The sequence below is a fragment of the Melopsittacus undulatus genome, chromosome 3 (assembly GCF_012275295.1).
Source record: "Melopsittacus undulatus isolate bMelUnd1 chromosome 3, bMelUnd1.mat.Z, whole genome shotgun sequence".
Classification (NCBI taxonomy): domain Eukaryota; kingdom Metazoa; phylum Chordata; class Aves; order Psittaciformes; family Psittaculidae; genus Melopsittacus; species Melopsittacus undulatus.
The window spans coordinates 66,462,385-66,478,469 of NC_047529.1; the positions used below are offsets into that span (position 1 = coordinate 66,462,385).

General features: G+C 37.6%; 1 protein-coding gene across 1 annotated transcript in view; it reads right to left on the reverse strand.

Moving 5' to 3' along the window:
• Nucleotides 1–1,442: 1,442 nt before the first annotated feature.
• TRDN (triadin) overlaps nt 1,443–16,085 on the reverse strand; it is a 226,918-nt gene continuing 212,275 nt past the window's right edge. The window contains exon 16 of the mRNA XM_034060756.1: nt 1,443–1,978. Within this exon, the coding sequence (XP_033916647.1) occupies nt 1,443–1,978 (536 nt within the window). The remainder of the gene's footprint in view (nt 1,979–16,085) is intronic.

The window sequence follows — 16,085 nt, forward strand, 5'->3', positions numbered from 1 at the left end:
CGGGGGTTTTTTGCCTTCCTCTGAGCACTGAGCATGACCCCTTGGCAGGGCTCCTCTGGTCCTGGTGCTCTGCGTTATGGCCTGGTGCTCATGCTCCACGACGGTGGCCCTCGTGTCCTGCAGCTGGGGGGGGAAGGGCTTTTTTCTCCCCAGGGTGGACCAGCAAGTGTCCCTGGGGTTTTTTGCCTCCTCCGCAGCCGAGCACAGCCCCTTCATGGGGCTCCTTTGGGCTACTGTAGCCCAAAGGCAGCGGCTCGTGCTCCACGCAGCTGGCCCTCGTGCCCCGCATCCGGGGGGAGGCAGCCTTCTGCGCTCCCAGGGTGGCCCCCAGCGTGGCCCCGGGACTCACTGCTGTCCTCTATAGCATTGAGCACCACCCCCTGTCAGGTCTTCCCCGGCCCATTCTGGCTGGCTTCTTGCACTGCTCTCGTGCTACCGCGGCACCGCTCTGAAAGATTTAGAAAAATAAAATATAATCTAAACAAAACTAGACTAAAATTAACTAAACTAAGCTAAACTAACATAACTTTATTCATAAATAAATAAATAAAATACTCTTTCCACCTGTAACCCTACTGATGTGTGTCTTTGAAAGTGGTTTTGGTGCTGAAAACCCCTTGGCATTTCAGGTAAATAGTGGTCTCATCATTATACAACTCATTGTGACTGCAGGGAAGGGAATGGAATAGAACGGAGTGGAACGCAACGGAACAGAATAGAACAGGACAGCTATGATGTGTTATGCATATAGTTAGTTCTGCATGACAAGCCCTGACGCAGGTCTGAGGGGCTATCTGCAGTGCAGGTCCCAAGGGAGGCCGGTCCCGGGCATTGAGGCCTAGGAACACCCTCTGGATCCCAACAGAAGTAGACCTGCATCCTCATATACTCTCCTTTAGACATGTACAGGGTGCCACTGGAGAGAGAACATTGGGCCAGACGGGCTCCTGGCGGAGTGCTGTTGTTCTCAGGCTCTTGTGTTTTGTTTCTCCAAAAGAAACAACTCCAGCATCTTTAAACACCAGCATGTGGGAGAGGGGTGGGCTTGGGAGTGCGTGGAAATCACAAGGAAATGAGAAGGTATTGCCCACATAAGCACGATTTGCAACCATTTAGCTCAGGAGCACATCCTGCTTCAGGCTGAGGGCTTGATCTTTGAGCCTCACTGATGTCAGAGATGTGGTATTTGCTATCCTGTGGACACCCAAATAAACTGGATGAACACAGAAACGTTTCAAAAACCAGTTCACACGTGGTTTTCACTTTCACACGTGGGTTTTTTTTGTTACTAGCTCTCAGCTTCCTGGATTGGTGCCCTCCTCCTTTTTTGTGTGCCCTATGGTGGACGCATGTGGCCCCTGCACAGCTCGGGCCTGGAGCAAGCAGCCCAGCTCCCTCTCAGCTCCCCTGACACCTTTCAGCTACCGACAGTGCCCCGCAGCTCAGCCCCTGCTCTGCTGCAGGAAGGCCTCCAGCAGGGAGCACCGAGTGCAGCCCCGCCCGTTGTGCACCCCTCCCCTCACCAGACCGCTGCAGGCACTTTCTGCCCCCGTGCTCCGCGCTGCACCCTCCCCTCTCATCGGCTCTCTCTGGTGCCGCCGCTGCCACCGCCGGGGCAGCCAGAGCAGAGCTCCCAGAGCGGAGCTCCCAGAGCGGAGTTCCCAGAGCGGAGTTCCCAGAGCGGGCCCCGGGCATGAGGCGAGCGCTCCCCACCCAGCTCGCGCTGCCGGCGCCAACCGGCACGGCACGCGCTGCTCCCGCGCTCCCTGCGGCGGGCTTTCCTCGCTCAGGGCGGGGCCGTCCCCACTGGCTCCGCCCCTGTGAGTCCCTGCTCGCCCCGGCAGAGCTGCGGCTCCTGGGCAAGGCCTGGCGAGGGCTCGAGGCTCCCTCGGTGGCTCTCGCTGCTCAGAACTGAGGCTCCGGGACGTGGGGTTTCCCCTCACTCCGGGGTTGGAGGCTCCTCTCTGCAGCCGCTCGCCTCCGGAAATATGACTTCAATAACTTTAACTGAAAATGTTTGGTAAAGACATTTATATGAGAAAAAAAAAGAAGTGGCTGATAGAAAAATTAAGAACAGAACTGATAGTTCCATCACAAGGGTAAAATACTCAGCTCCATTCTTAAACTATGTCTTTTTGTCTTAGCCAGTGATTTTATTTTTAAAGGTTATTAATATTAGAGGACAAATCTTTGAGTATGATTTAAACAGTAAAATGCACATACAACTAAATGATATCAGTGAATTGTACATTCTTGGAAGCAGAAAGCTGACAATGGTTGCATGTGATAGAAGCCCTTCATAGTATGGGTCTCAACAAGGATGAAAGCTGTCAAGTGGGGTCACGTTTAAATCTTGTTAATTGCTCTATTACTGCATTTTTTTTAGAGTGTTTATGATATTCACTATGTTGCAGAAACCCTTTTTATTACAGTGTGCCAATCATTACCATCTATGCTACATCTGCCCAGAAACAGATGGATTGGTAATATATCCCTTTAAAAAATGTGAACTGTGCTCCCATGCCTGGGTTACTTTTACAATATTTTTGCCTTTGGTTACATGGATTTATTATTATTCTTACTAATTATAACCCACTGAAGCTATAGGTCATCAACAACACTGCTGTAAACTGAAAATGTTAGACTATTTTTTCCCTAAATCATTAAGTTTCAGGCAAATTAGAGGTACTCTGTTGGTTTTATTTCCTGGAAGCTGGAACACCCGGAAGTTTAATTTTCATGACATTTAGCATTTCATAATGTCACTGTCATCAGTACAAATTTTCCAAGCGCCTATTCTGGTTTTGTAGTGAAAACAAATATGTGAAAAAAAAATGTTTTAGTACTTCAGTTTTCTCTTCCACTTTTTGAGTAAGCTTCCAAATGATTAGCTAAACTATCAATCAGTTAAAAAAGTAGATTCAGGGCTGGATCCAAATGTCCTTAAAGTCTATACATTCTATTAAGTTCTCTTTCTTGTGCCCAGGGATGATAAATGAGTTGGCAAGGAATTCATGGGAAAAGCTGTCTTGACAATTAACTAAAAGGGAGGAAGATTTGTCTGATTCAAACATTTAAGGTCTTAAAATCTTCTTGGAAAAGCAAATATTTTAATTAGTTTTTATCTTCTACATCTGTAATTTTTTTTTTCATTTTTTCCTGAATTTAAAAGTATCAGTTAATTTGACTCCTCATTCCGAAAGCTTTCTTGTTCTGGTTTACTAATTTGATCTATGAGAGAACATATTCAATTAAAATGTAAGTGGTAGGTATGCAAGTATAGTATATTCATGTATACATTCACATGTAGATAGATTCATAGCAGAACACTGTATTGACTTCCATACTCTATAAAATCACCAAGCAGTAGTGATTCATGCAAATTTTTACAAGCCAGATTTACATCCACTCACATCAAAGTCAAGGAGAGAACAAAGAGTTTCAATTGTTTTGACCATATTCCTTTGACAGGAAAATAAGATATTTAGAGAGACATATGGAAGGTTCTTATCAAGTTGTCTTCATGTTGCCTTTTCTTCACTGAAGTGCTACAACTAATCTAAGATCTAATTTAACAGCATGGTACTCAAGACAACTCCTTTACATTGTTTATTTTCTGCGAGAAAAAAAATCACAGAAGGCGAATTGCACAACAAATGTGCATTTATATCTTTGCAATTCAGCTGGAAATTGTAGGAATGTTAATTTTAGCAGCTTTATTTTCTAATTTCTTTGTCAGGTCCAAAACTGAGCAGACTTTCATATTGTAATAGGCCTCTACAGAATAAGAAAGCAGCTGATTAAAGTGTTCCTGTCTACCCCTTAACATCACCATAGTTTTTCAGTTCAGTAATTTTATTTCAAAGAATGTTTGTTTTTTTCTGCTATCTGGAGCTTATAATGGAGTAGATGGAAGAATAAATGTATTCCTGAGCAAAATTTAGCAGAGAAATAGAGAAAACTTTAGAATTATAAAAGCAAATATCAAACTTATCAGGAGGAAGCTGCTTATTAGCTCTGCTCCTGGCAACGTACAGTGATTTGCTGGTTCAGACACCAGACAATATTACCTCATATAATTTTGTGTTGGTGACTAAGGCAAACCCGAAAAGTTTAGGATATGGGCATGTTTATTACCATTAGATATTCTGTTGGAAAATAAACAGGAAGTTTCAGTTTAAAAAATCTAGAAAATAGTTTGTCTGTGGGCAGAGCATCCTTGCATCTGTAGAAAATGAGACCATTTAGATTTTTTCTTGACAGAGAACAAGAACCAAAACAAAGGGAAAGCAGGGGTCACACTGGTCATGTGAACATGGACATATTTTTTGCTTTGAAAATAAGCAACTCATGCTAAAAAGCATGCTCTAGTTTGTAACAAAGTTTACTAGTGAGTATTGGTAGAACAGAACCTCCATTTACATAATAAGTAATATCGAGAAAGAGAATATTTTGCAGTGGCTTTCCAAAAGGAAGAATTGAGTAAATTAAGTTGCTGGGCTTTTGGACAAGGCAAAAAAAAAAAAGTGCTTTCATTTTTTTTTCTCATTTCTATCACACTAAAAGATATGACTGGAAATTGAAGAAAACTCCTGAGAAGTATTTATAGCAACAACTAACACAGTTCTTGAGATACAAGTACTGTAGAACAGATTGTTGTGTGGAGGATGTATCACAAGAAGTGAGCATATACAGAAATCCATAAACCAAGAGAAAAAAAAACCCCACAAAATGACATATTACATTGTTTAATTGAAAGGCTAAGATTTCTGCATTGAGATGTATATTCTGTATAAGGAGGCTTTGCCCACAGATGAGTGATATGACTCCTCAACTGTTTGGCTAATTGGGAATTTTTGGAGAACTTAGGATAAATGGAAGGTATGAAAGCTAAGTATGTAGTGACCTTTTCAGGTGTATAAATAATACATGCTTCATATTTTTATTTGTCTTTGGGCTTCTTCCATCTGGAGAACAAAAGGCAGCAGAAATACCACATTCTCAAAACTGAATCTTTACAAATTCTTCTTCTTTTATGCGTAGTTCCTGCCCAGAAACTCTTATAAGGCATTTTATATTTTCTCTTATTTTGTCATTTACCAGCCCCTTGTTCTTTCAATTTCTTGTTGGTAATTTTCCTGATTGTCTGGACTACAGACTGGTCATTGGAGATTGTGGGTTTGTCTGTATTGGTTGTGCATGCAGTTTTATATTAAATAGCCATTTTGATGAACATATGTGATTTTGGTACAGATTAAGTTCTATCCTTAATGACTGCAGCAACCATTTAGCTTTTCATATGTCTGAGTGTAACCCACAAAGTATGTACAAATACTAGCTAAGACCAGTATTGCAAAAAGCTCATTAGGAATAAATACAGTGCCAAATGGTTCTTCTTTTTTTTTTCAGGCTAATTGTGAGAAATGTCATGTCTTTTTATTCAGTTTTGTATATATTTAATATTGATAGGAAATGTATGTATGTAAATGCTTGTCCTTCAGTTTTGGATCCTCAGGAAACCATACCACAGCCACTAGAACAAGGTTTGTAGTCTTTATTTTCCCAAATGGGTATCAATCAGCATATTTTTGCACTTTTTCAGAGTAATTTGAGTAAAACTGTGCAATTCAAGTAATTTTTGTAAAGTCTTCAGCTGAATTTAATGAGGAAAATGCTTGCCACTTTGAGTGGACATACATCTCCTGTTCTTCAAGGCAGGTACTGAGATTAGGAAACAATAAATGACTGATTTTATATCACTTATCCAATTATATTAATTATTTATATTACCAAAGCTTTCAGATATCTAATTGAAACATTGTGGAAATAAGATCTGGAACATATTCTTGCTATCATCCAACTCAAATGGGAAGAAAGGATTAAGGATTAATAAAAAAAATATATATTTTACCAAAAGAAGCTGAATAAAAGTAATGGCTTATAGTATATTATAGTATATTTGTTATGGTTATTGGAATTAAATAAAGTCTTGATTTAATTTAACTGATTTTGAGAGTGTTATAATCTCATTTTAAGATAGCTTTCAGAGTAAAAACCTATGGCAATAACATCCTTAATAACAAATACAAAATCACAAATTGGGAAAGAAAAAATGTCACTAGAAATATAAAAAGGCCCACTGAAAGAAAATTAAAGATTGACATTTTACCATTAAATAATCATTGCTCTCAGCTCCATCTCCAGAGCAGATTTCATAGGTGACTATGGAGGCATTCACAATGAAGTTATCAACAGTATTCTGTTGTGAGAAACCCTGTCAACTACATGGATATTTCATAGACTCCTGGGGTCCCCTCTACTGATCTGAGATATATCAAATTGGCATGTTTACCTGTTGGAAAATTAAATTACTTTAGTTTTTTGGAGGGGCATCCCTTATCATAGGTTTTCATCTGACATATGCTGATAGCAGATGGTTGGCTAGTATTTTGTCCATTTACATGGTCTTTGCTGCAAGTCAATCTGATTTATCCACAGAAGAAAAGTAGAAGGATTAAAATGATTTGTTACTTGGAACCTTCATGTTGGTAAACACTGTTTTTCCTCATTTTTGCCATGCTGTTTCGCTTTCTGTGTTCACTCTAGTTTTTAGAAAGTGAATAGTTTGTATTTCACAAACAGACCATTCTTTTGCTGCTTCAGGTTCTATAGAAATATTTGTCATTAGCATGACTTGTAGATTCAAGTTACTGATAGTACATTAAGCTGCTCCAAGTAAGTGCGAGCTTCAGGCTACACTGGTCAATGAGACATAAAAATAGCACCAGTCACAAAGCAAGTTTTCATGATTTAGTGAGGCTTTTTCCTGTTAGCAATTTGATTGAATGTTAAGAAATGATTTAGGATTGTAGGTAGTCTTGCAATCTTGCTGATGTAAGAGCTACATTCAACCTTTCACTTCCTACATAAGATTAAATGGAAAACAGACTCACTTCAATGCTGAGCAGGTAGATAAAGAAAAACAAGAAGAGCAAAAGAGGCAAGAAAACACACACACACACACGATCACACACACAATCAGGTCAACACTTTGTTGACACTGCAGCTTTTCCATAAGAAACAGGGCAGTTTTACATTTCTGTCTTTGTCAAACAGTTCATTACTGCTTTTTTTGCTTCTGCCTTATGGAAACCTTTCCAGGTATATGTGGCCAAGTGTATCATTCCTTCAATGATGAGTACCACTGTAACTACTGTGGACCTCAGCAGAAAAGATAAAGTGCAAAATGTGAGCAATCACACAACTCAGACTTTCTACTGCCCTGGTTTCCTTGCCTTCCTCTTGGAAGTCTTTGAGTGAGTTGTTTCTTCCTTGCTTGGAGAGAGATTAGTGGGAAATTGCAGTCCAAATCCATTAGGTCCATCTATGAAGACACATTGAAAGTAGCGGACAGGAGCTAGGAAAACAAGGAAGAGGTGGTTAGTGTTTATGGCTTCCACACTGGGGCTCTGAGTCTATTCCATGTTCTTTCAGAAAACATCTGTATAATTTCATTCTCATTAAGTGAGTTATCACAAATCTCTAGTGTGATGACAAGCTGTGTTCCACACATCAACAAGATTTTAGCTAAAAGGCTCAACAAGATATCTTTGTAGCACAAGATGAAAAATTGTTAACAATTTCACATTTAACTCTATTATTTCTGTCAGTGTTATAGTCCTACTTCGCTAAGAATATTTGCATTTTGGGATAGCTGAACCAGTCCCCCAGATTCTTACATATATTTTCTGATTTTATATTTCACAGGTACTTTCAGATACATTGGGAGTTTCAGAAGGTCTCATGTCTAATAGTGTTAATGACATATTTTATTAGGCATCACATGGATTATCTTTTATTATGAATAAGGGATCATAAATGATACTGCTTCTTTCCTAGACTTTCACAGTCAGGTAGGTTTTATCCCTTTTTGATTTTTGAACATTAGCCTGTGTAGTTACACTTCCTTCCATTATATTTTAAAAGCTTTCAAGAACACATAATTTAACACAGGTGGAATTGACCTAATTTGTTCCAAAAGCTGAGTTTTGCACTCTGATATTAACATTGACAAGATTTTAAAAGATAACTATTAGTCAGTTACGTGTTTGGGAAAATGACTGTAGGAATGTTGGTATCTGAAGCAAATTACTTTTCATCCAGTTGATTTTCTGATGACTTTTTCTTTCCTCTGCTGTTCACTCCATATTAAAAAAAAAAAAAATTAGCTGTTTCCCATGACAGTTCTAAACTGAGATGGACTCCAGGGCTCCCTGTGCTAGAAACTGAGGTTCAGGGTATATTTATTGACTACCAGGTCACAGTAAATGGTGGAGCGCAGAGCAATGTGTCAGAAATGCCAGTATATTCAATCCAGTTCTATTATCCTCTGTGGTATTCTTGCCTGACTCACTCAAAGGTTAAGTCTTTGTTATCTAAAAGCACACTTGAAAATTGAGATGGAAATCAGATCCTTTTGCAAAAGAATTACTGCTTTTCCACTAAATCTAAGAATGGAAACAATTCTTTTCCCCAAAATTTTCCATACTTCTGTTGTTCTTCTGTGAGATGGATCTGAGACTTCTTCTGAAAACAGAGAAAAAAACAACTCCCTTGACTAGAACTCACAGGCCAAATCACAAAATCAGCTAGGTTGGAAAAGACCTTTAATATCGAGTCCATTCATTACACCACCTGCCAAGAACTACCAAGACCATCACTAAACCACATCACTGAGGGGCTCACCTACATGTTTTTTGAACGCTTCAGGAGACAGTGATTCTACCACTTTCCTGGAATGTGACAGACCAGGGTTTCCCTGTGAGGCCTGACAAGCCATGCATGGAGTGGATGTGCTATGTCCTCTACCACTGGCCATTTTATGGAGATACTGGGGCAACATATGTTATAGTTTCAACAAATAGACTTACTCTAGCTTTGAACTAAGGTAACTTGCGAGTAAACCTAACTAAAAGCAGTATATTGCCACTAAACCTTTTATAATTTAAATCAGTGTCTCTCTGTCAGAGATTTCTCAACCCCAAAAACCCAACAAAACAAAACAAAACAAAAAAAAATTAAAGCAGAAAACCAACAAACAAACCAGCAAACACACATACCCCTAAAATTTAATCACAGTGCTTGCCAGTTTGATAAAGAGAAATACCTTACAGGAGGAAGCTGCCAATTAAAAACTCATCTTTCACTGTTTAAATGGAATTATTTCTACATATTCCTCTTATGAATATAAAAAAGAAAATAAAAAGTAAATGAATCTTTCTACTTTCTGAAGAAGGCAAATAGGTCATCATGCACTTTCTAGCCCAAATAAATACCAATAAATAGTTTACTTCAATGTAAAAATATACTTACCTGTATTTCACATCCAAGAAGAATGCAAAAATTTAGCTCTTTTTCACAAATTCCTGATACATACTAGCTTGCATACATAAAAGCACTTTTAAGATGGTTATATATAGCATGCCTGACTCCATAGTGTTTTCCAGAGGTGTTATCAGATCATCATCATTCTAAAATCACTTAGTAGTACTAGCTACTGCAACTGTTTCATGTGAAAACCTGATTCACAGCTTATTGTTAAAATCCACTATATTTGTGGAGGGAAACGGCAAACTTTCAGACTTTTGTAGCTTTGCCAACAGCCACAGAATATATGGGCCATAATACTTAGTTGAAAAATAGGCACAGAAAATAATAATTTGGAAAAATCCAAAATTTATATATGTTTGAAATGTCTATTGCTAAAGACATTACCATGATTGTGTTATTTCTGAGATGCCTGTAGTTTTTGTAAAGAGAGACTGTTTGTTTGGCTAATATGTGCTTTTGTTGGGAAGTAACAGAGTTACTTTGTGAACAAACTCGAGCGGGGAAAGTCTTAAGACTGAAATTTGCAGGATAAACACTGCAAATGGGATGTGAATAAGTACAAGCGGGCTAGAAAATTCGGGATGTGTACAAGTATTTTTAAGATAAGGAGGAAAAAGCAGTTACAATTCTTACAGGAGAAATGTTTAAGAGGTATAAGGCTCAAATACTTTTGAATATTACAGCATGCTGTCTTCCAAAACCAGTGTTTTGGACAACCACTCTGCTGTCAGCCAACAGACAAAAGCACTGGTAAAAGATTAAACTGTTTTGAAATATTGTATGGTGTGTGAGATCTAGTAGTTGCTGTTACCAGAATACAGGCTTTAGTAAGGAAGGTGTTATGTTTCCAAATGTAGACACAGAAAGAGAGCATGTTCAGGTTTTGGATAGTCAAATTGTTAAAGAAGGAGGGGTTTTTTTGTTTTTGGTTGGGTTGTTTCTTTTTTTCATACTCTCTTTGTAGATTGCTTCTTATTAATTCTCCAGTACAAACCTACACATTTATAAGGGAAAATTTCATCAGCATACAAATTTTACCAGTGTGCATTGCTGGGATGTATCTTTTATATTTTACCTAATCAAGCAACCAGAACTTTGAAGTAGACATGTTGCAAATGCCCAGCAGTTTGGTTGTTTGGCCTTTTATTGTTTTGTTTTGTTCCTCTCTACTCGCTCCCCACCCCTCCTTATGGTAAGTCTCTCATATATTGTATTTCTTCTTTATGGCTGATGAGATTTACACTTTTTGTAAACTCAAAGGTCAGTCTTTAGTGTATTTGAACTTGTTTATCAAAATTAGTCAGCTGCCCATATAAACCTATGCAGAAGGAAATGGTTTCAGATATATGCTTTTTGCTGTGGGCTTTTTCACTATTTCCCTTTCATGCTGCCTTTCTCAGGCTGCTTTATCTAGCAAACCTCATCTGCAAAACATGCAGATAAGAACTTCATTCAAAAAATACCAACATCTTTGGAACTGTGTATCAGGGTCTGCAGTAGTGTTATGATATAAGCTGTAGTCAGGAGAACAATTTGAATTTTGGCATGCAAATAAGTCTACAAATGCATCCCATTCTGACTTTCTAATTCTTACATTCAAGGAGAATACACAATGTGTTTTTTAAACTGAAGAGGGTTCTCAGTTTGAATGTGTTATTGAATACCTTCAGGGCAAATGTTACACCTCCCTCGCAGAGAGCAGAAGCAAAATGTGGTTTAACACTAGACATCTTTCAGCAGCTTAGCTGAGACAAAATAGAGACCTATATCTGGCATTCTTCTTTTACTTAGGATGTAGTTTATGAGTCTTCATGTAATCACTTAAATTTCCCTTATGAGCAATGCAGAGGAAAAAGCCAAAAACAAAATGCTGAAAAAGTATAAAAATGGTTTTTTTAACAAATTAAAACTAATGCTGTTATATAAGGATATCTGATATGTAAAATTAATTAACTTCTGAAGGGCTGGAGAAAGGGTATTTGCTTCCTTGTTTTTTACTTTCTGAAAAGAATGGGCACTTTTTTCCTCTCACAAAAAGAGAGAAATCTTTTCAATCATTTTTGATCTTTCAAAATTATTTTTGTCTGGGAGTTGAGAGTGAGAACAGCTGAGATGAGTTCCAGAAAGCAGAGAAACAAACAAACCCCCCTGGATTCAAGGTTTGTGTGAAGCTGTTTAGGCCTGGTGAAGAGGAAATTCTAAGTACATTTCATAAATAGCCAATAAATTATACAAAGATGCCCTGGAATATTTGTATAATTTGTGCCCTTGATCTTTAAGTGACATGCATCTCATACAGAGGGCTGCTTTCAAGAAATGTGAGTAATATTGCAAGAACACTTTCTAGGTGCTTTCAGTTCTTCAGCAGACAGGAGAAAACCAGCCTATTGATGTCCTTCTGGATGGCAAGATGGTCCTCTGTATATCCCCCCAGTATTGTGTCATCTGCAAACTTTAATGATCTGTTGCATCATCCAGATCATTAATGAAGATGGTAAATGGAACCAATACTGACCTCTGAATTAGCCTGCTAGTAACTGGCCTCTAGCTAGACTTCCTGCCACGGATCACCACCCTCTGGGCTTGGCAGTTTAGGCAGCTTTCAGTCCACCTCACTGCTCGTCTAGCCCATGCTTCATCAGCTTGTCTATGAGGATCCTATAGGAGACAGTGCCAAAAGCCTTTCTGATGTCAAGGTAGACAATATCCACTCCTCTCCCCTTGTCTACCAAGCCAGTCATTTTGTCGTAGAAGGTTATTAGATTGGTCAAGCTTGACTGCCCCTTTCTGACTATTCCCAATCAAATTCTTGTCCTTCCTGCATCTGACAGTGTTTTCCAGGATTAGCTGCTCCATCACCTTCCCAGAGAGTTGAGGCTGACCAACCTGTATTTCCTTGGGTCCTCCTTCCTGCCCTTTTTGAAGACAGGAGCAACATTTGCTTTATTCCAGTCCTCAGGCACCACTCCCAGTTGCCATGATTGTTCAAAGGTTGTTAATTTTGCTTTGAAGCTCTATGTTAACATTTAAAGAACTAAAATACAAATTATGTACTATTAATTGTTGATTGTTCTTATTAACCCTATTGAATGGTAAAGGTAACAGGTAAAAGGCAGCTAGCTGACACAAGTTTCAGTAAAGGATTAAACACTTGAAAACAAATAAAATCCAAAGCCATAAAATTGTTGGAATAGTTAAATGGTGTTATTAGATACTGTTCCATTTCCACATATTCACATAAGGCAAATATACTAGCAGAATTGACTTGGCTGAGAACCAGCAGATAGGCTCACAGAATTAGATCTAACTTTCAAAGCATGCACATCTATGATAGCCCTTATAAATACTTTCATGGTGTCATCCACAAGTCCTTTACAACCCCAAACAGATTACTCTGTGTCTCATCCCAGGTAAAAGTAGTGAAGAGTTAAATCCACATGTGTATGGCATAAATCATCAATTTACATGAATCTGTATAGAGTATTAGAGTCAATGTACAAGAAAGCTTAACACTCAGGTTTGAATATTGCTTAACAGGTGGTTACAGTTTTTTGCCTTATGGTTGCTTACATTAGTTAACAGTCTTTATTTACTGCCTGGGCAGAAAGATTCACACTCAGCCATTTACATTTCCAAAGCATGAGAAAACAGACGCTGATGAAATGACAATAAGATCCCAAATCTTTTGCTGCTGAGAAGTATTATGGAATTACTGGGGAAGACAGAAGCTTTAAATCTTAATAGATCACCAGAACAACTTTCCATACAAAGGGAATAAAGGGGTCCTCAATCAGGAATCCCATTCTGTAAGAAATTAGAATGGGGAAAGATTTTCATGAGAAGCCCAGTCTTTAGGACACAGACTGTTAAGTGTCTGTCTGCTAATTAAAAGAACTCTGTAGTGGAAGAGACACTGTAAAAGGTCAGTGCTAGATAAGCACTGACTTTTTCATTTTCATCCTGCATATTTCTGCATTTGTAAACCCTTATATCTTAAGTAGTCTATTTTGGAATTGTTTCTGTGCTGATTTAGCTGAAATAGTTCTTTAAGAAAACTGATGAATATGAGGGCACTCTATCCTTAGAGATGTGATGAATCTTAAAAGTTAAGGTGCTGGGACACTGAAAGAGTTTGTCTTCCAATGCATTGATTCAGAGTTTCTAAAGGATAATGGGTTGTAGCTCCACTTAAGCAGCATGTCTGGTTTGGGAATTGATAATTAGGTGGCTAAAGAGGGAAAAACAAGGATCTTGTGATAATTTTCATGAAAGCTTCTCCTCAGGTAATATAATTGGGTATAATTTTTAGGTTAATAGATAAACTCAATGATCTTAAATGATTCCAACTTAAATGATTCTATGATTCTATGAATCTCAAAAACACTACAATTCAAAGTGCCAAACTACTGTTCAAGTGTCTACTCAAGCAATTAATGGGAGTTTTGGTGATCCAAACAACAAAAAATAAAATTATGCATTCTTTCACAATCACAATAGTATTTTTGAAAACTAATCTTCTAAGGAAAGGAGGCAGAAAATTCAGAGAGGAATTAAATTTACTAATCCTAAAGAATATAAAGGTGTTCCTGCTTATGTCTGACAATGGTTAAAGACCATTTATGTAATGATACATAATGATCATTATGATACATAATATCATAATGAGGCTGAGATAGCTGTTTTTAATGCAAGTCATCAAATAAAATATTAATTAAAAAGCAATAGCTTTCAGCGATAACAGTTTGGTTATTAGGGAAAAATTACAGAGAATGTGTGAAGAACAAAAATTTATTTCTAGCATTTTCTAGTTTGAATAATATTTCTTCATTTAGAGGCTTTCCTAATAGAATTAAAAAATTCAACATTGCAGGCAATCTTAGCATTAGAAACAACTAATTAGTAAGCAATTATAAGTAAGAAGAAAGTACTAACAATTGCACTTACTTCTTTCTGATTGCTTCTCAGGAATGCACAGACCATGTTTTGGTTCAGCAATCAATACTGAACCACAGAAGCATAAAGCATCTTTTTCCATGGCCTGGAGAGCTGAATTTTATTTATTTTTTTCTCACTTACTGTAGGGCAAGAAACAGAAGCAGGTATTTTCCCATTTGCTCTGTTTGCCTGTCACAAACTTTGGACTCTTTGCCTTAATATTTCAGTAAAATTACAGTATGTCAAACTGACCAGAGGAAGCAGAGATACAGATGGGGAAGGGAAGACATGTGGAATCCTTGATAAATATCACAAATTTTTGCTTTCATACTTTCTAATACAAGTATATAAGTCTTTGAGCTTAGTGGAGCTGTATGACATTTAATTAAATCCCATTTCTCTGAATAGCAAAGCTGAATGCTGAGGGCCCATGCTGGAAAACAAATGCTGTTCTCTTAATTGTCCATGGCTAATGAAAACAGCATGGTTTGTTTCAAAAATTTGATATATCTTTTTTTTGATAAATCCTTTTCAAGATCTTTCTTAATATTGAGCATGATGTACAGCGACACCACTGCCATTCTTAAGAAGTACAATGCTTAATGGGAAGATGGAGGGGTAAAAGAAAGGAGAAAACTTTTATATGTCCATCACACTTAAGCAAGAAATATCACTACCACTGTAAATCAATTCTATATATGGTAAAACATCCCCTTAAAATGACATTTTTCTATCATTGTACAGACAATGTGTGGACAGGGAAAAAAAGAAATTGTCACATGTGGGTACTTCTTTTGCATCTTATTTTGTGACTTAAATAAGGAAGGAAAATAAATAATGGTCAGAAATTAGCTCTCAAAGCTACTTTCAGAGTGTGATATGATGCAACTAATTGCTTATCCTTGCAAAGAAAGACCATCAGTGTTTTCATAACAATTTTAGCAGGAGCTCTGTCAGTATCAGTACAAATAATATATGTCTCTAATAACACTTTCTTGGTATAAGTTTTAAATGTATCAAATCAATAGTTACAGAGGTTATTCTGATCATATTTATTGTCATTAGAGGGGAATATCACCATAGTAAAAGTATATACAAGATCTAAAGACAGAACCGGTTAAAAGCATGATTTGTTACTTATCAAAGTCAATGGTTTTCTAGAAACATAACAAGAAAACTCAGTGAATGACATCTTTGTTCTAAGAAAAATAATTTCTGCAATTTTATCTTTAATGGGATATACAACACCTAACAGTCATTTAAGGGAGCAAAATACTGTGTATGTTGCTAACTGGCAAGTTAGCAAACAGACATTGTCTGATGAGAAGACTTAATGGGTAAATTAGCTGTATCTTTAGAAAAAATTACTTTTGTTACACAGTAAAAAAATGCAAGACGTAGCAGTGTGACATCTTTGTGGTAATACAGACACTTCCAACAAAGCATAAAAGTGATTCAAGTGCAGTCTTTAAAATTTCACTAGTATTGAGCTTTCAAAGGAGCCTAAGTACTGGCATTACGTGTTTTACTAGTGAAATGTAGGAGCAAACTCAAGAAACTATATTCAAGAGGGACCGAAAATTAATACAAGTCTGATCTAAGGTCCAGTAAGACCAGTTGGATTTTTTCAGTTTGCAGTTGTAATTATGAGACTACAGTGGTATTTGGTGGGCAACAATACAGAATTGGATTTTGTTGCTGTTGTTCAATAAACAATGACAGCATCTTGACAGGAAGGTAATCATATACCTTATGCATGT